Source organism: Nelumbo lutea, chromosome 1 (genome assembly GCF_056320005.1).
Source record: "Nelumbo lutea isolate HS-2025 chromosome 1, American lotus-T2T, whole genome shotgun sequence".
Classification (NCBI taxonomy): domain Eukaryota; kingdom Viridiplantae; phylum Streptophyta; class Magnoliopsida; order Proteales; family Nelumbonaceae; genus Nelumbo; species Nelumbo lutea.
The window spans coordinates 17447134-17472854 of NC_142684.1; the positions used below are offsets into that span (position 1 = coordinate 17447134).

General features: G+C 40.1%; 1 protein-coding gene across 3 annotated transcripts in view; it reads left to right on the top strand.

Annotated features, from left to right (window-relative positions):
- The window catches only part of LOC148873747 (Hydrolase-like protein family), a 47469-nt gene continuing 21748 nt past the window's right edge, over positions 1-25721 (top strand). For all 3 annotated transcript variants that reach the window (XM_088963585.1, XM_088963587.1, XM_088963586.1), the window contains exons 1-5: positions 1-1227; positions 7452-7596; positions 8257-8324; positions 9462-9532; positions 9648-9917. In XM_088963585.1, coding sequence (XP_088819711.1) covers positions 1068-1227; positions 7452-7596; positions 8257-8324; positions 9462-9532; positions 9648-9917 — 714 coding nt within the window. In that variant the 5' untranslated portion in view covers positions 1-1067. The remainder of the gene's footprint in view (positions 1228-7451; positions 7597-8256; positions 8325-9461; positions 9533-9647; positions 9918-25721) is intronic.

Here is a 25721-nt window from a genome sequence, read left to right on the forward strand (position 1 = left end):
AGGCCTGAAACCTAAAGTTTGCACCTTGACACGGTTGGGATGTGCTGTGCGGGGCCAATGTGAACTCGACATTTGAATCTGGTCTGGATCTGCTACCCTGGAGTGCTAGTAACAATACAATACATTCAGCTGCACATATTGTTTGTTTGTCTTATTTGTTGTAACGGAAGGATATTTGGATGTGTGCGGCTGTATTATTTTGGTGGCGTATCCGGACTTCATAATATTTTGTAATTATACGAGTTCGGATCCAGTGGGGATTTGCCACTAGCGCTCTTCACACCGACCTCACATTACATCCCACCGTCCATTGTAAACATCTCCCCGTCAATAACAACATATAATACGGGAGATGATCTTGATGTGCGGCTGGGAGGTGATGTGAGGAGCGTTTGTTAGAGGAGATCCGGACTCGTTCGGAGACGATCCGACTACGATAAAACAGTGCATAAGACGTTACCCGCACATCCGGTATTTCATGTCGCCATTCATGTGAGATGTTCCAGATATATGTTTTGTGTTCAGAAGATCCTAATTCGAATTATGGATCTCGAATTATACACACATGTAACGACATTTTCCTTCGGTTTTTTGCGTGGACAAACACCCAAAATTTTGTCTATATTCGTAGAGCGACAATCAATCAGACAATCACGCGCCCAGTACACGTGGACCTATGATTTGCCACACGATGCACTAACGCAATCAAAGCAGTCCGACATATCTCTGTACTCCCCTTCCCCATCTTTCCGGAATCTCAATCCGAACTCCGATAGGCCTGCCGTCCGAGAGAAACAGAAATACCGGCGGCTTCTTCTTCAACCTGGTACTCGTGTGAACTTTTCTCTTCTCTTTTTCTAAAAGTAGGAATAGAGCTTCGTTGCTCGTGCGCGTGATGGTGACACGGCCACGGGATCCGTGACGGAGAAGTGCAGCGGAAGAGCATTTTGACGATGATGGAAGTGATCAAGCCGTCAGGATAACCACACGGCGACAAGAATGCTGGCATAACGGAAAGCGAGAAAAAGAGATCTCGTTGTCTTTGTTTGTACTATTCTTTGTTATTTATGGCTTCTGCGCCTTTAATCCATGCTCGTTGCAGTTATTCCCCAAGGATCAGGCTCAATAAAAATGGCGGACATGGAGGGCCATCTTCTCATTGTTCCTCTTCCAGTTGTACCAGTTCCTCACAGGGTTTTCCCTCTAATCTCTGTAACTCCTCCTCTGGTAAATAATAAAATATTCCTTGTTCTTTATTTGTAATCTCTTCTGGTGTTGGTTGTCCCTTTCCTGTTTCTTTGTCTCTGTGCTGGATGATTTTATTGGAAAGTCGATTGAATTTACGTTAAATGCCGGGAGTTCATTATGTTGTTCAGGTTTTGACACTGAAAATCTTCATAATGGGAGCTTTATATGATTGTATATGTGTAGGCAGGAATTTCAGGATTGCTTGTTTACCTTGGAAATTGGAATGGCTTAGACTTAGGTTTATTCGAGAATTTATTTGACTGAACTGGTCGTGGGGTGACAGTTTACCAGTATAGTTATCGATGATTAAGGTGGATCATTGTGGTGCTTAATATAAGCATGTCACAACAACCGTGTCAAATAGATAAATTCCGTTTGTCAATACCCACCCACTTGAATACTTTGGATGATTTCTATTCTGCCAATACTGTCCAATACATACTAGATTCCTCGTAATTACAGATCAAACTCTGTATCCAAAATCTCAAGTGATAAATCCAATCAGTCCATATTTGTGGATTTTAGTAAATACTGTATGTGCATGCTTCCACGGCCTTGTAAATTTGAATCTGTTTTTGTTTAAGCCTCAGTATTATTAGTTTTTTAGTCAACAGGGAAATGCGGTTCTATCTTGAAGGTGAATTGATGAAGTGTGAATGACTGTGCTGTCAAATCCATTAGCAATATTACTTTCAGTGGTTGGGGCATCCATACATTGTAAACGACTATCTTTAACCAATCGATTATTCTATTTTGTTAGGAAATATCGGGTTTCCTTATCAGGTGGAACAAATGGTTAATGGATCATACAGATCATGGATGTACTACTACATTTTTTAGTGTATTTAGCATAAAATGCTAAGAAGAAACCTTTCATATTCATCACGTGGAGCACTCACCATCTCCTTCCCATATGAACTTGTGGATGTAGAAGGTGTCTGGTTAATTTGTTGATCCTCACTTATTTCACCACCACCACTTGTCATAGCATGATTAGCCCATGTAGGGTGTGGACCATGCAGATCGTAACAAAAATTAATAGTATGCCCCTCTATTCCATAGTATGTGCACTTCCTAGGACCATTACTATGTCCTCTACCAAGACCTTCCCTTGAATCTTGACCTCCACCATGTCCACCACCACGATTAAACACAGGACTACCTTGGCCTCCTTGGACTCTATGACCTCCTCCTCTATTCCCACGACCTCCCCCTCTTGCCACTACAAAAGCAGACCTACCGGAGATAGTAGGACTCTCTAAAGATCCAATAGAAATTCTATGGAGTAGGGCAAACACCTCCTCAAGAGAGGGAAGATCAGAACCACCTAATATTTGTGCTCTGGTTGGCTCATATTCTGCTTTCAAACCCACTAGAAATCCGATCACATCAAGCCACTCCCTTTGTTGTTGCTGAATTTTTACATCTGATGTTAAGGGATGATAAACATTAAGCTCATTTCGGATATTTCTCATATTAGCATAATACTCTTCAAGACTTTGATTTCCTTGTTGTAGATTAAAGTCTCCTAATAAAGTTGATATACTCTTGTAGTGTTGTCTTGCCTAGAATAGAGTTTCTTAGCATGGTCCCAAATCTCCTTGGCAGTATCTAAAAACATAAAATTCACACTAATCTTAGGCTCTATACTATTCCACAACCATATCATAATTTGTGCATCTTCTTATTCCCACTCAATATACCCTTGGGATTCAGCCAAGGGTTTTTCTTCTTTCACATGCTTCACCTTCTTTTTGGCTCTAAGGAAAACCTCCACCGACTTGGCCCATGCCACATAATTCTCACCATTCAGTTTAATAGAAGTCATTTGCACATTTAGATAAGCAGGGGGAGATCATAACATTTGATTTTGGGTCACTATTCTCTCTTATAGTTGTCATGTTATAATTTTTTCTTTTGACATAAAGTCCCAACCAACAACACCACACCACACTAGGTTAACACCCACAACACCACACAGTCACTGATCAATTGTTGCCGAAACACCCACTATCACAGTTTCAGCAACAAGCATTACATCAATCAGCCCTCTCACCAATTAAAACCATAAAAAAAACTTCTCAAACACATATCTCACTTGAATGGACCAACAAATCTTCACAAGAACATGGGTAACCAACCTCTCCATTGACAGGCCCTCTTTGAGTATCGAGTAGAGGGTTTCTAGATACCCACGAAAACCGCAACTGCAGCAACCACTGGAGACACGGTTGTCTCCTACACAGAAAAACAACTAGCCATTTTGTGTTTTCTCACTGATCTTCCAACCAATTGATGAGTTCTCTTCAAAACAAGAAGCTAAAAGGCGATGGAAAAATTTGGGGTTGATTACAGGTTCTCTGATACCATGTTAACAATCCTGTTACACTGGTTCCAGCCATAGGTTTGAAGAAAAAGAGAAGGAGCAAGAGAGAAAGTGGAGAAGAATGAATGAGAAAAAGGTCTAATCTTGAGAGTTAGGAAAATCTTCCAACTCTTAGTCAACCAGATATATTTGTATGTTTGTGACTGTTATACAAAGACTGTCCTACTTAAACTGAAATAAAAGAGACAAATAACCCTTTAATAAACCAGCCTATAATGACTAAAGTGTCCCTCTTCCGACTCTAACAGTTCCCTTTTACTTAATGGCCATCAGAAAGTTACTTGTGATTAGTAATGTCCTAACAACCTCCAAGTATTGCAAAGAAACGTTTAACTTTGTTGAAAAAAAGTTAATTGTCTATTGTGAAGATTTTATTAAAGTATGTAGTCCATATTAAAAAAAAAATCCTGGGTGGGAATACAACATATGAGGAAAGTAGATTTACTGCCAAGAAAAGGAGATTGTACTACAGTGATTCACCTTGAATCAATTCTTCAGTATGTGTACAACATCGACTTCTACTTTAAAGAAACAATAAATATCTATGCCATTATTATGCTTAATGAAATGAACCAATAAGGAATGTGTATTTTAAATACTGAATTCATGATAAACAAAGAATGAGCTTTGTAAATACCTTCTTAAACTTTATACTGCATTAGATCTTGGTATTTGGAATAAACCCCCAAATCATTTGCCAATTCCAGAATTTCTGAACCTCAAAGACCCAAAAAAGAGATACTTTCCATTAATGATACAAACCAGCCATACTAAGCACCCTATAAAGGCTTAACCTATCAAGAAGACATAATGTCTCAGTAATGTAATTCCCAGCTACACTACATAAAAGGCCATTACCCAATGTTGGCTTCATCTATCTGGGGTCTTGGGAGGTGTAGACTGTGTACGATCCTAACCTTTGGCAATTTTTGCACAAAGTGGCCACCCTCAGAGTCAAATCTGCATTTTCATGTTTTCCAGCCCAACATTTTATCATTACACCAAGTAATGGCCCCTTCCCAGCTACACTGCATACCATCTGAAATACAAAATTTTATGTACTATTGTCTCTGTGCCACTTCTACCCCAAATGTCAAATTTACCTTTGAATACTTCATGAGTGTTTTTTTTTTTTGAATACTATTGTCTCCTTCAAATTTACCTTTGAATGCCCAGATTTCCAGAGAAATATTGTGCTTATGGGTTTGGGTTTAGATCCAAGGTTTGGAGTACCTTTCCTATCTCATCCAACAGATAGAAATTTCCATTTCCTAAACTTCTCTGTGCATATTTTGTCTCCAAAAGTTGGTCTTAAACATTTATTGTAAATTCTCACTCTCTGTCCAGTTTTCAGATCCTTTGTTATCTGATATACTGATACTTCTAGCAACTTCAAAGTTAAACCTTATTGAGATGTCATACTGTGAAAGCACATATACAAAACCTTTGAGTTAAGATAGGGTGATCATATAAAAAGTATGCAATTCTAGGTAGAATTCATGGGTTTAAAGGATATTGATATATCTAATTTTATAAACTTCGCTGGAGTTATTGTTCATCCATTTTCAATTAAGGCGTAACTTAATCCTCTCATGAAATTATTTTACTTATTATTTTTTCTCTTGGGGGAGATTCCATTTACTTTCTTGGGTTTCCCAATTGGTGCAAAATCTTTGTTGCCTTTTTAGCCAATTCTAGACAGAATTGAACAATGATTAACAACTGGAAGGGGAAGTACCTGTCATTGCGGGAAGGATAACATTGATTAAGAGTGTGTTATCTAATCTACCAGTTTATTACTGATCTCTACTTAAAGTACCAGCATCAGTGGTGGAATAAATTCAAAGGGTGCAGAGGGTTTCCTATGGAGTGTTAGGGTCCAAGGAAAGGAAGTTCCACTTGGTGAAGTGGGAGAAGGTTTGTAGGGATAAAAAATGGTGGCTTGGGGATTAGAATGGTAAGATTATTTAATAGGGCATTACTGGGGCAATGGTTACGGAGATTTAATTGTGAAAGGGGGGATTAATGGAAGAGTCATTGAATTCAAATATGGGGTGATGAATTTTGGATGGGATTAAAGAGAAGTGAAGTCAATTTATGGGGTGTGTGTTTTGGAAAGGGACAATGAATTTTCATGAAGCCTTTATGAATTATGTGTCCTTTAATGTTGGAAGCAGTTCAAGCATTGGATTTTGGGAAGATGAGTGGTTGGTGATTGGAAGGTTATGCGATACATATCCAAAGCTATATAGGTTGAGTAGGAGAAATATCCCAATGTTTCAAAATAATTGAGGGTGCAGTGTTGTGGTGTCCAAAATTCAGAAGGACTCTATTTGATTGGGAGATTGAAGAATATGTTAACTTGTTGGCCAAAGTGAAGGAAGTGAAATTACACTTGGATAAGAATGATTAAAGCTAGTGGAAGGAGAGTAGCAAAGGAGTGTTTACTGTAAAATACTTCTACAAGGCATTGGCAAGGAATCAGTTTGAAAGGAAAGACGTTAATGGTGTTTGGGGCAATCTTATACCTCCTAGGGTGGGAGTGTTTACATGGTTAGTGGCTTTGGACAGCATCCTTACTCAAGATCATATCAAAGAGTAGGGATTTTCAGCTGGCAGGAAGATATTATCTTTGCCTCATTGAGGATAAGAGTGTGTTTAACCTTTATTTTGGCTGCTGTTATGCGAAGATAAATTTGGGGGTATTTATTTCTCCAAGTTTAAATTGGAAATGTGGAACCCAAGTTCTCCAAGTGAAATTTTTTGCTCATTGGCCAGCCTTAAGAGGAAGCAGAAAAGCAAAGATAATCTGGAGTTGATTGCCATTCGCAATTTGTAGGGAGCTGTGGAAGGAAAGAAACAGATGAATATTTGAAGATAAATTCAGAGGTCATGATCGTCTTGCTTCAATTTTTGGTAAAAGGATACCGGAGTGGGTTCTGATTCTTCCAGATTTTGCAGAGGATATTAAGGAGTCCTTTGGTTCTGGGTTTTGATCTGTTTTTCACATAGGAATGGGGGGAGTAATGTTGTGTTGTGTTCCTGCTTTCTTAGGTGATCCCTCACCTCCTTTGTATTTTCTTTCCAGTATTAATAAATTTTTCTTCTTTATTTATTACCAAAAATGCATTTTTTTAATATATTCAATTGTGATTTTCTCCCTGCATTCTGATTTGATTTCTTTGCAGTACTCGTTCATTAAATTTCACATTGAAAGCTTATTCTCTACCATCACATTCTTCTTGTATTGGCATAATACATCTCCAGGGTATGCTCTAATATGTTTATACTGTTCTGGATCTCTAGTACTCATATCCTATTGGAATCTATTGATTAAGTTTAAAAGAAGTAAATGTCATTTACTCAAGTCTGGATCCTTCTACCTGAAATTATGGATGATATTCTCATATGCAATAATATTCTTCTTGTATTGGCATAATACATATCCAGGGTATGCTCTAATATGTTTATACTGTTCTGGATCTCTAGTACTCATATCCTATTGGAATCTATTGATTAAGTTTAAAAGACGTAAATGTCATTTACTCAAGTCTGGATCCTTCTACCTGAAATTATGGATGATATTCTCATATGCAATAATATTCCTTATATCGTGAGAGAAGCTCTCCCACCTTTTGTACTAATACAAATATTTTTCTTCTTTTGACTATCAAAAAGAAAAAAAAAATATTCCTTATGTATGTTTAATTCATAATATTGCATCATAATCAAGAAACGAAATGAATTTGTATCAGTTTTTCTTGTTCTCTTTCCTTTTATTTCTTCAACTGAAATGTGTTAAATGAACTTTATCCAGGCCTGAAAAATTTCAGCAAAAATCCAAGTCTCAGAATCCAAGCAATGGGTTCCAATCAGAGAAACGTTGTAACACCAAAGGGGAACTCAAAGTCCAATGAGGAACCTGATCATCTTCTTGTCCTTGTTCATGGCATCTTGGCCAGGTAAATGCAGATCAAAATTATGGAGATTGATATTTGCCACCATCACTAAGTACACTGTAACATTATAATTCAATGTCTTGCAATTTTCACAATGAAATGAAAATTTTGGACAATTGGGAAAATATTAGAGGGTACATAGAATTTATAAATGGAACTTCAAGGATTCTTGATAATATTGCATACTCATGGGTCAAAAAGTGTAACAGAAAATTAGCAAGGGAAGATTAAAAGACTGAAATAGTCAAAGATGAAAATTTTGTTCCATGATCATAAAAATGAGGTGTTCTTACATCCAATGGTTAAAATACTTGCATAGAAAAGTGATAAACCAAAATAAAAATTATACTTTCATATATATATATATATATATATATTTTCTTTGAGCAGTAACAATTAAATTTTTGTATTGGTATCATTTTTAGTGATTGGTTGATTACAATGTAACTTTTTTCTTTTTCACAACAAAGTAGGTTTTCTTACCACTGACGGAATCAACAAATCTATGTTTTTATTGCCATGGAAAAAGAAGTGGTTGTTGTTTTACATTTCCAATACTTCTAGATGATTTTGCTGAAATTGACAATACTTACTTATTGTTTATTTCTATTTCCAAGTTGGTGACAGTGACATTCACTTTCACTGATCCTGTAAGTGATGCAGCCCTAGTGACTGGACATATGTAGAAGCGGAGCTGAAAAGACGACTAGGAAGCAAATTTTTGATATATGGTATGGCATATGTGCTTTTTCAATGTAATTCTTAGTTTCTTAATTTATTTTCTCAAGAAAAGTGCTATTCTTCATCTTGTGCATGTTTTTGGTTATGTGTTTTTTTCCCTTTCAAAAGTCTAATGTCAGTTTTTAAATACAAATATTTTTTCATGGATAACTGAAAAGATTTTTTGTTGTAAAAACTCTATATACAAGGTGGTGATTAGTTAACCCAAGGCTATAGAATAGCAACACCTTTTTACATTTCACCTATTTATGTTGTTCCCCAATGTATTTGATCCCTATTTACCCCATCAGCCATGTTATTTTCTCATCTCTATATCCAGTTGAATCTTGCATTCATCTCCCTTGACAGCCTCTCCCTCATGTTGTCTATACGACAATGACCCTGGCTTATTATGCTCCATCCACCCAATGGCAGTCCTTGAGTCGCCTTCCACTAGTAGATATGTAATGTTGAGGGATCTCCCTAATCTCAATCTATATAGTAGTGCTATTAGTTCTGCTTTTGCTGAATTGTTATGGCCTACATGGCCTGATAGATAGCCATAAGAGCACTGAGCACCCTCTTAATTTCTAAAAACTCCCACATCCAATGATCCTGGATTACCTAGGGTTCATCCATCAAAATTTAGTTTTACCTGGATCAATGGTGGTAGAGTCCTAACTACTGGTTGATGGCTGATTTGAAGAAGATGAATCAGCAATGTATATCCATATGAACTCACTCTAAATCTGCTTCTGAATTAATAAATTTGTTATCATTCATTAAAAAAAAATGTATATCCATCCTCTGATATAATAGTTTATTTTGGGCTGTGTTGTAGGTTGTAACTATATTTTCTGTTGGGGAGGGCTAGAGTGTTTATCCCTTCCCTTTTTTCCTTTTTCATTGTACTAAACTTATTTAATAAAATCGCTTCTGTTATTGATAAAAAAAATTCTCGAACAAAGTAGTAACCTTTAGCCAATTTGCCAGTCTGATCAAAGTAGTAACCTTGAAGATTCTCAAGTTCCTTTCTTCCCAAATCAACCAAAGTATAACCACCCTGATAATATTTATTTTTCTAATGCACTTGCAATGAATTTCATTAGCTCTAATGTGAAAGAGGTGTACCATGTTGCTGTTTTCAGCAAGCTCATCTAATACCTACACTAAAACTTTCACTGGAATTGATGGAGCTGGAAGACGATTAGCAAATGAAGTGAGACTTGATCATTTCTTTTATTTCCTTTCTTTTAAATTGTACACTGATCATGGTTATAGTTGAAAATGACTTATTTTTTATGCTGAAATTATGGTTATAAATTTTGGAGTAGGTCATACAAGTTGTCCAACAGACAGAGAGCCTAAAAAAAATCTCTTTTTTAGCGCATTCTCTTGGTGGCTTGTTTGCAAGATACGCAGTTGGTGTTCTTTACTCATCAAATACATGCATAAGTGATCATCCTGATGATCTTGCTGATTCTAGTTATGGAAAATCAGAAGTTTCAGCATGTTCTTCAAAAGGAGATACAATTGCTGGACTGGAGCCTATCAATTTTATCACCCTGGCAACTCCACATCTAGGGGTGAGGGGAAGAAAGCAGGTATTTTTATGGACTATGTTACTATCTCCTATTGTTATCCTGTTTATAATGGCCATGTTCATACTAATGCGACATTAATCATTATAATGGCTTTCAAATTTTAACAAATGCTTAGCCTGATCCTGCCAAGTTGGAACCCCTATTAATTACTCATCCTTTTTCCAAGATATGTTGATAGGAGGTTCTCACTTTTTCCATTCAGCAATGCTTCTTAAAGAGGAAAATAAGCTATACATGCTTATATTTTATGTCTTATTTCTTGAAGCATGGGAACTGATGTCAAATTTGAAGAGTTTAGACTATTAGGAACAAAGAAGTTGAAAATTGGGAAATATAAAATTCCAAGTAAATTAACATAATTAGATTGGTTGGTGTTAAATTCAATTCAATTGAAACATTATTAATTTCTTCCATGAGCTCTCCCATTTCTCTAAGGATTAGATTAATCCTTGTATGAACTGCCTTCAGTTGTGCTAGACTTCACTCCCTTTGGATTTGGAAAATATTGCAAAACGTTTCTCTTGGCAGTGTAGCCGGCCAGAGATAGGTGAAAGAGGAGAGAAGAGAAGAGAAAAGAGAGAGTTTGCAATGCAACAGTACTGGCGGCGCCGGTGTTTATTTAATATATATAGGGCGACAGAAATAACAAAGGAAAATACCATTGTGCCCCTGAGTACAATAATAGACATAACAGAAATAAAAAACGAAATAAAAAAACACTTTAATTAGACAAACAAGCCCTAACAACTGCAACTAAGTTATTCTAACATTATTCCAACACTCCCCCTCAAGTTGGAGAATAGATGTCAATCATGCCCAACTTGTCACACAAATCTTTGTGCCGCACATGATGAAGACCTTTGGTGAAGATATCTGCAAGTTGCTCTTCCGAGTTGACATATGGTGTGCACACTTCTCCACTTTCAAGTTTCTCTCTGATAAAATGTTTGTCCACTTCAATGTATTTTGTCCTATCATGCAGAACTGGATTAGCAGCAATATTGATGGCTGCTTTATTGTCACAATAGAGTGAAGTAGGATTGTTTACTACAAAAACCAGTTCACCTAACAGATTTCTTATCCACATGATTTCCGCAAACCCATGAGCCATCGCTCTATATTCTGCTTCAGCACTGGATCTAGCCACCACACTTTGTTTTTTGCTTCTCCATGTGACAAGGTTTCCTCCTACAAAGGCACAATAACCACTGGTGGACTTTCGGTCATTGATTGCTCCTGCCCAATCTGCATCAGTATATACTTCCACTTTTAAGTGACTGTGTTTCTGGAACAACAAACCAGCCCCAGGAAACTTCTTGAGATATCTCAAGATCCTCTCTGCAGCCTCAAAGTGAGTTGTCATCGAGCTGTGCATGAATTGACTAAGGACACCCACTGCATAGGCAATATCAGGCCTGGTCATAGACAAATACAGAAGTCTCCCCATCAGTCTCTGGAACATCTTTACATCTTTCAAAAACTCTCCCAGACTGTCTCCCAGATGGTGATTAGGTTCAATAGGTGAATCAGATGGTTTTACCCCCAACTTGCCTGTATCTTCTAGTAGATCTAGTACATACTTCCGTTGGGAAATAAAGATGCCCTTGTGAGAGCGGGCAACTTCAATTCTAAGGAAGTATTGTAAGGGGCCTAGATCCTTCACCTCAAATTTAGTGGCTAAGAATTTTTTTAGTCTCTGGATTTCAGCCTCCCAATCTCCTGTGATCACTATGTCATCCACATACACAATAAGTGCTGCAATTTTACCTTCACCTCTTTTTACAAACAAGATATGATCTGATTGGCATTGTTTGAATCCCATTTGTTGGACTACTACATGGAACTTACTAAACCAAGCCCGAGGTGATTGTTTCAATCCATATAAGGACATTTTCAACCTGCACACCTTTTGTTCACTACCTCTGGCACAGAACCCTGGGGGTTGGGTCATGTACACCTCCTCTTCCAAGTCACCATTCAAGAAGGCATTCTTGATGTCCAATTGGTGAAGATCCCAGTCAAGATTTGCTGCCAAGGAAAGGAGAATCCGAATGGAGTTCATCTTCGCTACAGGGGCAAAAGTCTCTGCATAGTCCACTCCATATACCTGTGTGAAGCCTCTTGCTACCAGTCTATCCTTGTACCTTTCAATAGTTCCATCAGCTTTGTGTTTCACTGTGAACACCCACTTGCACCCCACTGGTTCTTTCCCCTCAGGAAGATCTACCAACTCCCACGTACCATTTTTATGTAAGGCATCAATTTCTTCCTGCATTGCATCTGTCCATTCAGGTTTTGACAAAGCTTCTGCCACGGTCTTAGGGATGGGAACACTGTCCACAGAGGAGAGGAAGGCACGGTACGAGGGTGAAACATGCTCATAGGACACAAAGTTAGAGATAGGATGATTAGTGGTACAAGATCTAACACCCTTTCTCTTAGCAATAGGAATATTAAGATCATTGGGGACATGTGAATCACCATGTAAAGGAGCAATGGGAGCAAGTGTACCTGGCTGATGAGACGGATCTGCCTCGGGTGAATCCAATGATGTTGGTTGCATAGTGTCCGGCTCCACGGCTCTTGAACTCTGCTGGCTCTTATGACGACGATGGAAAACCTGGAACGGAGGAGGATCGGGTAAAGGAGGTAGTTGAATTTGAGTCGTCGCCTGTTTCTCCTCAACCCTACTCTCCCCCTGAGAGAAACCGAGAAGAACGGTTGACTCTCAAAGAATGAGACATCAATGGAAACATAGTACTTACGGGCAATGGGATCATAGCAACGATACCCCTTTTGAGATGAGGGGTAACCAAGAAAAACACAAGGAATAGCCCGGGGGTCAAGTTTACCACGAGTAGGTGATAGGTTGTGGACAAAACAACGACACCCAAAGACACGCATCGGAATGGTGGACAGCGGGGCTATAGGGAACAAGAGCATATGTGGGGCCTTATACTCTAGTAGCCGAGAGGGCATGCGATTGAGGATATATGTCTCACACAATACTGCATCCATCCAGAACTGTTTCGGCACATTCATATGAATCAGCAAGCCACGAGCAACTTCGAGTAGATGACGATTTTTTCGTTCAGCCACACCATTTTGTTGGGGTGTCCTGGCACAAGAGCTTTGCTGAAGTGACCCACTCGAAGCAAAGAACTTCGTGAGATCACTATGGAAATATTCCTTTGCATTGTCCGACTGGAAAATATGAATTTCCATTTGGAACTGAGTGAACACCATGCGTTGGAAATCTTTCACAATTTGTGGCACTTCATCTCGAGATCGCATAGGATAAACCCAAGTGTATCGAGAATAATCATCAATCAACGTAACAAAATACTTATAACCAGCCGCAGTAGGTAGAGTAACAGGGCCCCAAACATCAGAATAAACAATATGAAATGGAAATTCAGATCTTTTATTTCTTAAAGGTAAAGAGCTTCTACAATGTTTACTCAACTGACAAGTTTGACACTGTAACTGACTCACTGACAAGGACTTAAAAATCTTTGGGAACATAACTTTTAACGACTCAAAAGAAAGATGACCTAAACGACTATGCCATAAATAGGCCTGACTCTCACTCGTCGAACTTGTGGACTCAGTCGCCACTAGACCAGCATTATTCTCCAACACGTAGAGACCATCCACCATGCTTCCTCTACCAATTGTCTTCCCCGAGGTCAAATCCTGAAACACACATGAAGACGGAAAAAAAGTGACTGAGCAGTTCAAAGAGTGAGTAATACTACTAATGGACAACAAATTAATAGGTAATTTCGGAACATGCATGACATTTGGAAGAGTAAGGCCAAGTGGGAGAGATATGGTGCCTCGGCCAGCTATGGTAGAAAAAGAACCATCAGCCAGTCTTACCTTATCTCTCCCAGAGAGAAGGTTATATGTCTGGAACAAATTTGACTTACCGGTCATGTGATTTGAGGCTCCGGAGTCAATAATCCAAGGTGAATCAGTAGTATGAGATGACACATGGAAGGCTGTGGCATTACCTGATGTAGACGCAAATGAGGTAGAAGGAGTAGGCCCAGAATCCACCTGGCGGAGAGTCCTACCATACAATTCCAAATGTTCACGGAAGGAATTGATAATATCTTCCTTAGGGTCAGAACCGGGATGTCTCTCCTGAGTTACGGAAGGACTAGTCTCTGTCGATGCCAGATTAGCTGAGTTATACCTTCTTTGATTTTGTTGGCCTGGTTTCTTGCCCTGATTCGGTGCTGACTTCTTACCCAAATCCTGTGCCCATTTAGGTTTTCCATGGAGATCCCAGCATGTATCTTTAGTGTGTCGTGTCTTCTGGCAGTGAGTGCACCAAAACTTGCTTTTATCTTCTGTTTTTTTTCTGAGTGTCACCCCTTTTAAAACCACCTCCGACATTTGTATCTGAATTTCCCCGGACCGCTAGGGCAACTGACTCCCCTTCTACACCATTCATCACACTTCTTCTGCTTTCTTCTGACTGCACCAAGGCATACACCTCCTGGACTGATGGCAAGTCTTTACTACCCAAGATCTGTACCCTGATGGACTCATATGACTGATTCAGCCCTAGGAGAAAGGCAAACACGCGTTGCTGTGATACAAGTGACTTATAGGCTTTTACATCTTCATCACACTTCCAATTCACATTCTGATAGTGATCAAGTTCTTTCTATATTGATGTCAAATCAGAATGGTACATCGAGAGACTCCTCTCCCCCTGCTTGCAGTTGATATATCTTGGCATAGTGTCTCTGTTCTGAATAAGTGGACTTCGCTTGTTCCCATATCTCACAAGCAGTTTCAGCCCACATAAAGGTCTTCCTTACTTGTGGCAGCATTGAAACCAAGAGCCAAGACATCACCATACTGTTCTCTTGGTCCCACCTATCATGCTCAGCACTTCCATACTTCGGTTCCTTTACTCTCCCATTGATGTATCCTATTCGCCCCCTAGCAGTGATGTAGAGTTTTATCCCCCTAGACCACTCAAGGCAATTCAGACCATCAAAGGGAATGACAGCCATGGGAAAGCTCATATCCATTCCCCCACTCACTCCATTGTGGCTCCCTGAGATTTCTGAAGTAGCAGAATTCTCAGTCGACATGGTCAAGCAGTTACTCAGTCCCACACACCGGATTTAGGACCCCTCCTTACTCCACAAAGCAATGCTCCACTCAGTTCACACCCACACACTAGGGTTTACCAACCAGATTGTGCACAAACCGTACCAAATTCTGGACAAAACTGAGGTAATATTCGGCAGTTTCAGACCTGCCTATCAGAATTCTAGAATGGCTAACAGCCACCAATCAGCAGGAGAGATCCTTCTTGCTTATAGTCAACTCAAACCATTGAGAGGACAGGTCAGCATTGACCTACAGTTGTCTTAACACATCAACAGGATCACACGATCCAAGACAACTAGGGTTACACAGGTTCGATAGCATTCAGCCGCCCCAGATTCATAGGGTTTTCACTCGGCCCATGATCAAGGAGAGTAAAGAGGAGAAAAATAGAGGAAGAACTGTACCAGTCGTAGCTATCCTGTAGTCCAGAATCAGATTTCCTTTCTGCTAGCCTGTAGTAGGGTTGATCGATCTTCTCTTGACAGTAGGGTTGATCGGTATGCTCTCTTTTAATCAGTATTCCTGCTCTGATACAATCTTGGCAGTGTAGCCGGCCAAAGATAGGTGAAAGAGGAGAGAAGAGAAGAGAAGAGAAGAAAAAAGAGAGAGTTTGCAATGCAACAGTATTGGCGGCGCCAGTGTTTATTTAATATATATAGGGCGACAGAAATAACAAAGGAAAAGACCCTTGTGCCCCTGAGTACAATAACAGACATAACAGAAATAAAAAACAAAATAAAAAAAACACTTTAATTAGACAAACAAGCCCTAACAACTGCAACTAAGTTATTCTAACATTATTCCAACAGTTTCCTTCTTTCATTCCTCAAAATTACCATCTTCACATCATTGCTTATACTTTATCAACTATTTTACTAATATTGAGAGAATTTCCTACAAAAAATAATAGATTTCCTCATTAAAAACCCAATTAAGTACTTATGGCCATATTTGTTTCAATGTAAAATGAATAATAAGTTTCTCAGGCTGAATATTTGAGCTATATTTTAATTCCTTTTATGTTAAATAGTAAATGTGTACATGTGTTGCATGTAGCAATTTCTAATGATAATAATAATAATGATAAAATTTGAATGTTCTTATCAGAGCTCATATGACAAAGGTAAGTAATCAAAGTATAGTGTAACTGATATCATAAAAATGATAACCAATTAGGTGGTTATCATTAATCTAAGAACCTTGTCCAAAGTATATGGGATCAGCTATATGAAGCCTCTTTCACCATTCAATTCTATTCAATGTTGATTCATCATTAAATTATGGGCACATATATCATTTTTTATATACTTGCACCTAATTCCTTGATTTGCCCCTGGCTCTTCTAGCCCCTTCAACATTAAATTGATTACTTTTTTTAATAAATGTTGTATATGATTTTGCATGCACATGACCAAACCATCTCAATCTATTTTCTCTCATTTCCCTCATTTTGGAATTTCTCCTAGGTTCCTTCATATGCCACCAATCAAATGATATTCATTAAAATTCATTTGAGGGGGGAGGGGTGATGATCGATTAAATATCTTTTGGTATCATACCTTCTGGCATCATATATATGAAGAATATATAGAATATTAAAGACATGTTCAATTTTTTTATAAATTTTGTAATTTTTATATTTTGTATTTTCACTATTTGTTTTATGACATCACAAATTAACTTGTTTAATTGGGAGGGAAATGAAATGACAATTGATGCTTAGAACATTGTTTTTATCTCATGGTCAAATCAATTGGTCAAACAAGTAAAACCATTACCTAACAATGATTTTGATTCAATTTATAACCAAAACACTTACTTGCAAAAGACCTTTTACTTGGTTAGAAACATGATGACCTAATTGAACCATTTGACCTAGTTAGTGGGATCATTGATTATACATCAATTTTTCTAATTTTTGTATTCCACTTGTATCATTAATAAAAAATAATTCTTATTTATCACACTTAATTTTTAATATGCTAAATATATAATATTAGACATGTGCCCAAAATTGTTCTAGTACTTTTTGTGCCTTTTCATAATTCTTTGTATTTATTTATTTTTAAAATTTTAAATTTTTAATTATGACACCATGGGCTGACCAATTTGGCCCAAATGGTTGAACCACTGACCTGCCACCCAAATAGAAAATGGGTTTGTTTTTGATTGATTTTAAATTTCATATTTTAATTTCATCATTAATAAATACTTCATATTTATCATATTTCTTTTTAGGGTTTCCATTGTATGGTCTGGGTTTTTGCCTACTCTATTGGGGCATTTCTATTGTATATACTTCCTTTTTTCTCTTTTAATAAAGTTTTAGTTTACAAAAAAAATACCGTACTTGTGTTTAATAAATGACGATATATAATAATAGTGATGTGTCCAAAATTTTCTATAGATTTCCTTTATTCTTTTTATGTTTTTGTATATTTATCTATTTTTAATTTTTATTATTTAATTATGGTATTATGTGTTAATCCTTTTAGCCCAAATGGTTGAACTACTTAACTACCACTTAGATGAAAAAAAAATGGTTTCATTTCTAACTTGATTTTAAAAATATAGATTTTTATACTATGAAAATCATTATTTCTGGGCTTAATTAATGGAATTTAATGATAAAAACAAAAATACCTTAAATATAGGATTCATTGACATAGAATGAGTTAATACCTTAAATATGGGATTTAATGAGACGGAATTGAATGAACTTAATAGTAATATTGAAATTACAGTAGAACTCCAACTTCTAATTAAATCAACTAAGGAGAAGTCCTTGAATAGTTGCAAAGCTTTCAGCCAATGTAGGATCTTGACAGTAAAGCTCCCAACAAGTGCTTCCATGGATTTTTCTTGCCCTTGGAAAGTCCTATTATTCTTTCTTCCCAAATCGACCAAAGGACGATTTCTCTCGCATGAATTTTTGTCTTTTAATTCTCTCACATATGCTGGAATCTGGACTTGAGCCTTTAGAGTTCATAGAGTTCATGTCATTTTTTATTTGGGAAAGAAGATCAACGGGTCATTTGGGCAAGGAAATCTCATCTGATTGGTAAACTAGTGCATTTTCTAGTCCTTATTTTAATGCTATTAAAGTTTTTTTGGATTTCCTCTTTTGTTGGCTCTTTGGAAGGATTTATATTTTCCTCCTTGTCTTGTGAGTTATGCTTCCTAGCATCTGAACTAGTTAATATCTTCAAGCAGATTCTGGTTGGTTGTTGATCATTTAGTCAAGTTTGTTGTTTTTTTTGGGAGTTATTACTTTTCAAGGAAATATTGTAGAAGCGATGCAACTACTCTGGTATATTTATGATTATCAATATCAATGTGTGATATTGGATCTCAAGGTGGCTATTTGGTATTCGAGAAAATGTCTCGATGGTGTAAATTTTTTTGCAATGGTTCTCCATTGTTATGATCAGTTCTGATATGATCTTGTTTGTGGCTTTGTTTGATATTTAGACTATTTTGGTGAATAATAAATCTATTATCATCAGTCAATATCTGGTTTGTTTACCTCATACATGTTTTGCATGGAAGATGTTTGATGAAATGTTTCAGAAATGATCCTTTATTGTGTTCATCAGTTTTGAGTTGGTTTTCTGGTTGGCCAACTCTGATTCCTCTCTTTGGTTTATGGAGTTCATAGTTGGCTTTTTGTCGACCAACTCTAATTCTTTGTTTTGGTTTATGGAGTTCACCATAGTTGACTTTCCGCTAGCCAACTTTCTTTTGATAATTCTATTGGCATTTCTGATTATCTAGTTGTTTGACATGGTTGGTATAATATGTGTTGGATATTTGTTGGCAATTCTGATTATCTAGTTGACTCTTTTGCATAATATGTCTTGGATTTTTGTTGGCCAATTTTAGTTTGGTGATTACTAGATCATGACTTTGCTCTACTTTGGCTTTCCGACACAAGTTCATATCACTTTGGTACCTCATCCACTTTTTTTTTTTTTTTTTTTATCAATAACAAAACAGTCATTAATCAAACAGGAAAATTAATTACACAGAGGGGGAGATAAACTCTCTTAACTCCCCAGCAGAGGCAAGAGCCCCCAAAGTGAGAAAAACCAGAATTACAACTGAGCCCAAAATATAGATTCCCTGACCACCCCTGTTATGGACGCCTTCCTCCGGAAGACGTACCATCGCCGTCGGCAGCAACAGGCACCTGACCCACCGCCAGCAGTAGCAGTGATTCAGTGATGCTCATCCTACCCAGTTCGGCAACAACAACCTTATCTAGATTAGATTAGCTCATTTTGCTTGTTCTTATCTTATTGTTCTTATCTCTTATCTTATCTTGTTAGTAGCTTATCAGATTAGGATTAGCTTATCTTATCCTTAGAAAGATAGAACTGGAAGTCTCCCTATTCAGCAAGGAGACTCCCTTTGATTAGGACTCTTGTAATCTCCTATTTAAGGAGACCCCATTATTGAATGAGATATCGAATATTTAGTTGAAGAAGTGAGTTAGGAGAGTTGGTGATCTCTTGAACAAATCACCAGAGGCGCCAAGATGGGTTCATCAAGAGCAGGAAGGAACAAGGGAAAACAGGAGGTTTTCCCTGTGGACCGACCCGTGACGAGATCCTATTCCCGGGCCCTCAACAACTTGGTATCAAAGCAAGGCATCATGGGTGATCTGGAGCAGCTACAATCCAGGGTCCACGACCTCGAGCACCAACTCGTGGAGACCAGCTCCGAAGTCCGTGAGATCAAAGACGAAGTGAGGGAGCTGCGACGCCTGATGGAGCTATTCCTTTCTAGCAGGGAAGGGAACTCTAAAGGAGGGACAACCGCCAATGGCCACCGACCAGATCTGCCAGAGTCTTCCGGCGAGTGGTAGTCCGTTAGCCAAAGAACCGTAGTCGTCCCCAAGTACAGAAGGCTAGAATTTTCGTCGTACAACGGCAACAAAGACCCCTTGGGCTGGCTGTATCGCTGCGAGCAATTTTTTCGAAACCAATGGACAGATGACCGGGATAAGGTAAGTCTAGCTGCCTTTCACTTAACAGAGGAAGCACAACTTTGGTTTTATCGGTTAGAGCAAGAAGAACCCGGGTTTAGTTGGCCCCAGTTTAAGTCCTATTGCCTTCTTAGGTTCGGACCCCCACTGACCAGCAACCCACTGGGTGAGCTGATTAACCTTAAACAGACCGGCACAGTGGCTAAATATCAGCGACAGTTCCAAACCCTCCTCGCGAGGGCATCCTCCGTGCGACCCGACCAGCAAGTGGATATGTTCACGACAGGGCTATCAGAACCCCTGCGGGTGGATGTCGAGATGCAGAATCCCCCAAATTTGGTCACAGCCATGAACTTAGCCCGCGCGTTCGAGCGCAAATTGCAGCTCAGCCGTGGAATTTTTAATGTGGGTCAGCCACAAAACTCGTGGGTACCCCCAAGATCAGCAGCAACGACCCCCTCTTCTACTACCAGCTGCGAACTGAAATCTCCCACCACCACCGCCTCTAGACCAATGACAAGTACAGGTAGTCGGCCACCAAACTCGTGGGTACCCCCAAGATCAGCAGCAACAACCCCCTCTTCTGCTACCAGCCGCGAACTGAAATCTCCCACCACCACCGCCTCTAGACCAATGACAAGTACAGGTGGCAACATGGCCGCTCCACCCATTAAGCGTCTGACCAGGCAGAAATGGCAGAACGCCGAGCAAGAGGCCAATGTTTCAACTGTGATGACCTCTACTCAGCAGGAAATAGATGCAAGAGGCTTTTTTGCCTCCTCATCGATGAACAAGAGGAGGAGGAAGAAGAACCAGTCATATTCGAGCCAGAGATCTCTCTCCATGCAATCACCGGCATTAAAACTTCTCAGACCATGCAGTTACAAGCATAGATAGCAAGTCAACCGGTGCGCATTCTTGTCGATTCAGGGAGTACACACAACTTCATAAGTGGACATGCCACCCTTCAGTTAAAACTGCCAATGGAGCTTTGATCGCGACTACAGGTAGCCATCACAAATGGTGAGAGAGTTCATAGTCCAGGAATTTGTAAGGACGTGCCGGTACAGGTCAATTCTGAACTGTTTCTTGCTGATTTATTTGTACTTTCATTGGATGGGTTCGATATTGTTCTAGGGGTCAAGTGGTTAATTACCCTAGGCCCGATTTTGTGGGACTTCAGCGCACTCACCATGGCCTTCCACCTAAATGGAAAGCAAGTTTCATGGCACGGTTGCAGGGTTAAAGAAAGGACACCACATGTCCATGCACTTCAGACAAAACCGGCTGCCATGGAAAAACTTCTCGCCGAGTTTTCAGATCTGTTCCAGGAACCCAAGGGCCTCCCCCCTTCCCAAGCTTGCAACCATCGTATTCCTTTGGTGGCAGGTTCAGCACCAGTGGTTGTCCGGCCTTATCGCTACCCTCACTTACAAAAGGACGAGATAGAGAAACAATGTACAGAGATGCTGAACCAAGGAATCATACGCAAAAGTCACTCCCCCTTCTCTTCGCCGGTTCTGTTGGTGGCGAAGCAGGATGGAACGTGGAGGTTTTGTGTTGACTATAGAGAACTCAATGACCGGACGATCAAAGATAAGTTCCTATTCCCGTTGTGGACGAACTGCTGGACAAGTTGCATGGTGCCCAGTATTTCTCTAAGTTGGACCTCAGGTTCGGATACTTCCAAGTTCGCATGGCTCCCGGTGACGTGAAGAAGACTGCTTTTCGCACCCACCATGGCCACCTTGAATTTTTAGTCATGCCATTCGGACTCTCCAATGCCCCATCTACATTTCAGTCACTAATGAACGAGGTATTCCAGCCCCATCTGCACAAATTTGTTTTAGTTTTCTTTGATGATATCCTCGTTTATAGCAATTCATGAGTAGAGCATGTCCGCCATCTGAGTACCGTTTTCGAGCTCCTATGCCAACACAAATTATTCCTGAAGCGGTCCAAGTGCTCCTTCAGGGAGCGACAGGTTCTTTATCTCAGCCACGTCATCCATGGGCAGGGTGTGACAGTTGATAGTTCCAAGATTCAGGCTATAAAAGAATGGCCCAAACCTCAACCCGCCAAGGCCTTACACAGGTTCCTCGGTTTAACGGGTTACTACCGCAAATTTGTACAGAACTGTGGAGTGCTGGCAGCCCCGTTAACCAATCTGTTGAAGAAAAATTCCTTCCGGTGGGACAACGCCGCTGATGAAGCTTTCCTGACACTGAGAAATGCCCCGTCTTCCACCTCTGTCTTGCAATTACCTAATTTTGCCCTCTAATTTACAATCGAGTGCGATGCTTCTGGAGTGGGTATCGGGGCCGTACTACAACAGCAAGGGCACCCGATTGCTTTCTTCAGCCGCAGACTAGCCGACCGGCACCTAAAGCTTCCAGCCTATGAGTGCGAACTAATTGGCCTAGCTCGAGCCATCTAGCACTGGAGGCCATATTTGTGGGGGTGGTCATTCGTCGTCAAAACTGATCATTACAACCTCAAATACCTGTTAGAGCAGCGTCTCACCACTTCCCCTCAGCAGCATTGGGTTAGCAAACTGCTCGGGTTTGACTTTCGGGTGGAATATAAGGCGGGATCCTCAAATCGCGCAGTTGATGCCTTGTCTAGGTGAGATGAAGACGCGATGGTTCTGTGTAGTATTTCCCAATCTCGGATCTCTCTGTTCGACGACATTAAGAACGCAGCACCACAGTCCTCGGAATGGTCGCTCTTGCTACAGAAGATCTAGTCCGGCACCGCCGACCCCAATTGGTCACTTCAAGACGGGTTGGTACTGTATGAGGGACGAGTCCATCTTCCACCAGACTGCCGGTTGATCCCCACCATCATCACCAGCATCCATAACTCCACCCACGAGGGCATTCAAAAAACACTACACCGCATCCGGACTGATTTCCATTGGCGAGGTATGAAGATTTCTATTCGAGATTTTGTCGAGAATTGCTCCACATGCCAACAGCACAAATGGGAAAACCTACACCCGGCAGGCCTCCTTCAGCCCCTTTCCATCCCGACACAGATCTGGGCCGACATCTCCATGGACTTCATTGAGGGACTACCCAAGGTAGGTGGCAAATCAGTTCTCTTCGTGGTAGTCGACCGCTTCTCTAAATATGCCCACTTCATTCCTCTATCACACCCGTACAACGCCGCTTCGGTTGCCCTCACCTTCTTTACACATGTCTTTCGCTTACATGGGTTACCAGAATCCATAGTCAGCGATAGAGACCTGGTTTTCACCAGTGCCTTCTGGAAAGAGTTATTCCGGCTACAAGGCACCACCCTGGCCTACTCATCAGCTTATCGGCCACAAACCGACGGTCAGACGGAGGTGGTTAACGACACTATCGAGATGTATCTCCGCTGTTTCGTAGGCGATCAACCACGACGGTGGGTGGATTGGCTCCCTTGGGCCGAGTACTGCTACAACACAGCCTACCATTCTTCCCTCGGCATGACTCCCTTTCGCGTCATTTATGGCAGGGATCCTCCCCGCTTGCTGTCCTATGAGCCGGGTTCTACTCGTATGGAAGCAATTGATCACTCCTTACAAGAACCCGACGCCCTCCTAGCCAACGTCTGCCTTCGCTTACTGCAGGCCCAGCTCCGCATGAAGCTCCACTATGACAAGCACCACCGAGAACTGTCATTCGATCCAGGACAATTTGTTTGGTTGAAACTCCAGCCCTACCGGCAACGCTCCTTGCGCCACAAGGCTGCCCCGAAGCTGGCCCCTAAGTTCTATGGGCCCTACAAGGTTCTACAACGGATTGGCAGTGTGGCCTACCAGCTGGAATTGTCTGAGACCAGCCGGATTCATGATGTCTTCCACATCTCCTTGTTGAAGCCATTTACAGGTGTTCCCCTAGACCAAGCTCCCTCCCTACCACCCTTGAAAGATGGCAAGCTGGTCCCCCTACCTAAAGCTGTCACCCGCTCTTGTTTCAATCGTGGAATCCTTGAAGTCTTGGTGGTGTGATGTAATTTACCATAAACAGAAGCCACATGGATCCCATTGGCAGAGTTCCAAGCCACATATCCAGAGTTCGAGCTTGAGGACAAGCTCGTAGTCCAGGAAGGGAGTAATGTCATGGACGCCTTCCTCCGGAAGATGTACCATCGCCGCCGGCAGCAACAGGCACCTGACCCACCGCCAGCAGTAGCAGTGATTCAGTGATGCTCATCCTACCCAATTCGGCAACAGCAGCCTTATCTAGATTAGATTAGCTCATTTTGCTTGTTCTTATCTCTTATCTTATCTTGTTAGTAGCTTATCAGATTAGGATTAGCTTATATTATCCTTAGAAAGATAGAACTGGAAGTCTCCCTATTCAGCAAGGAGACTCCCTTTGATTAGGACTCTTGTAATCTCCTATTTAAGGAGACCCCATTATTGAATGAGATATTGAATATTCAGTTGAAGAAGTGAGTTAGGAGAGTTGGTGATCTCTTGAACAAATCACCAGAGGCGCCAAGATAGGTTCATCAAGAGCAGGAAGGAACAAGGGAAAACAGGCGGTTTTCCCCGTGGGCCGACCCGTGACGAGATCCTATTCCTGGGCCCTCAACAACCCCTTGCTTGGCTAACCCATCAGCAGACGAGGTAGCAGATCTCTTCACCCAACTGAACTTTATTTCCATGTCCTTAATCAGCCATCTGAATTTTCTCCTTTCATTGTTGCAGTTCCATAAACCAGCCTTGTCTTCTTGCAGCCACCCTACCACCACCTCTAAATCCCCTTCAATTGCAAGCCTTCTAATGCTCATATTCTTTGATCTTTGGGAACCTTCTAAGACTGCAAAGATCTCAGCCCTGAGAGAGTCACCAACCCCAATTGGGCCTGAGAACAGAGCTGAAACAGTCCCATTCTCATCCCTAAAGACACCCCCAATGCATGACTTCCCAGGATTCCCTCTACTATTGCCATCAAAGTTCAGCTTTATAAATCCAGTGGGGGAAGGGGTCGAAGACAGACTTAGACCCATTTTGACATGGGCACAGCTAGCAACCTCTCTCCATTTCCTCAACAGATCATGCACAGTAAAACCTTTGAATAAGTCCGAGGATTTCAGCCACTGAACAACCCTAATGTGAATCAGCTCTATCAAAATTTATACACTTCTCTCTCTTTCAGAGAAAAGTCTTGAGTTCCTTTCTTCCTAAATTGACCAGCACACCATAGCCCTTAGGCATCTCCACATAATCCTATCCCTCTTCAAATGCCACCTGAAAAATGAAAAATAAAAGAGGCTCTGCACATCCACAGGGGGGTTTCACCCAATCCCAAAGAGGGAAAAGGCCCATTCCCAAATAGTTTTGGCAAACTGATAAGAAGTCAAAAGGTAAAAACCAGTCTCCCCTAGTGTTTTAAAAGCGCAAGGCGCAAAAAAGGCATAGAGGTCAATTTGCGCCTAAGGCACAAGGCGAGGCGTGCACCTTTTTGAAGCAAGGCGCAAAAATACAAAATAAAAGCTAAAAAAATAAAAAAAAAGTCAGAAAATTCAAAAAAAATATTAAACATAATATTAATAAAAATATAAACTTAAATTTTAAAATAAATGTTTTAAAAAACCTATTATCTAAAATTAAAATACATAACCATAAGATGTAAAGCATATTCAAATGAGAATTTAAAAATAAAATCAAACATATAAAACATTTT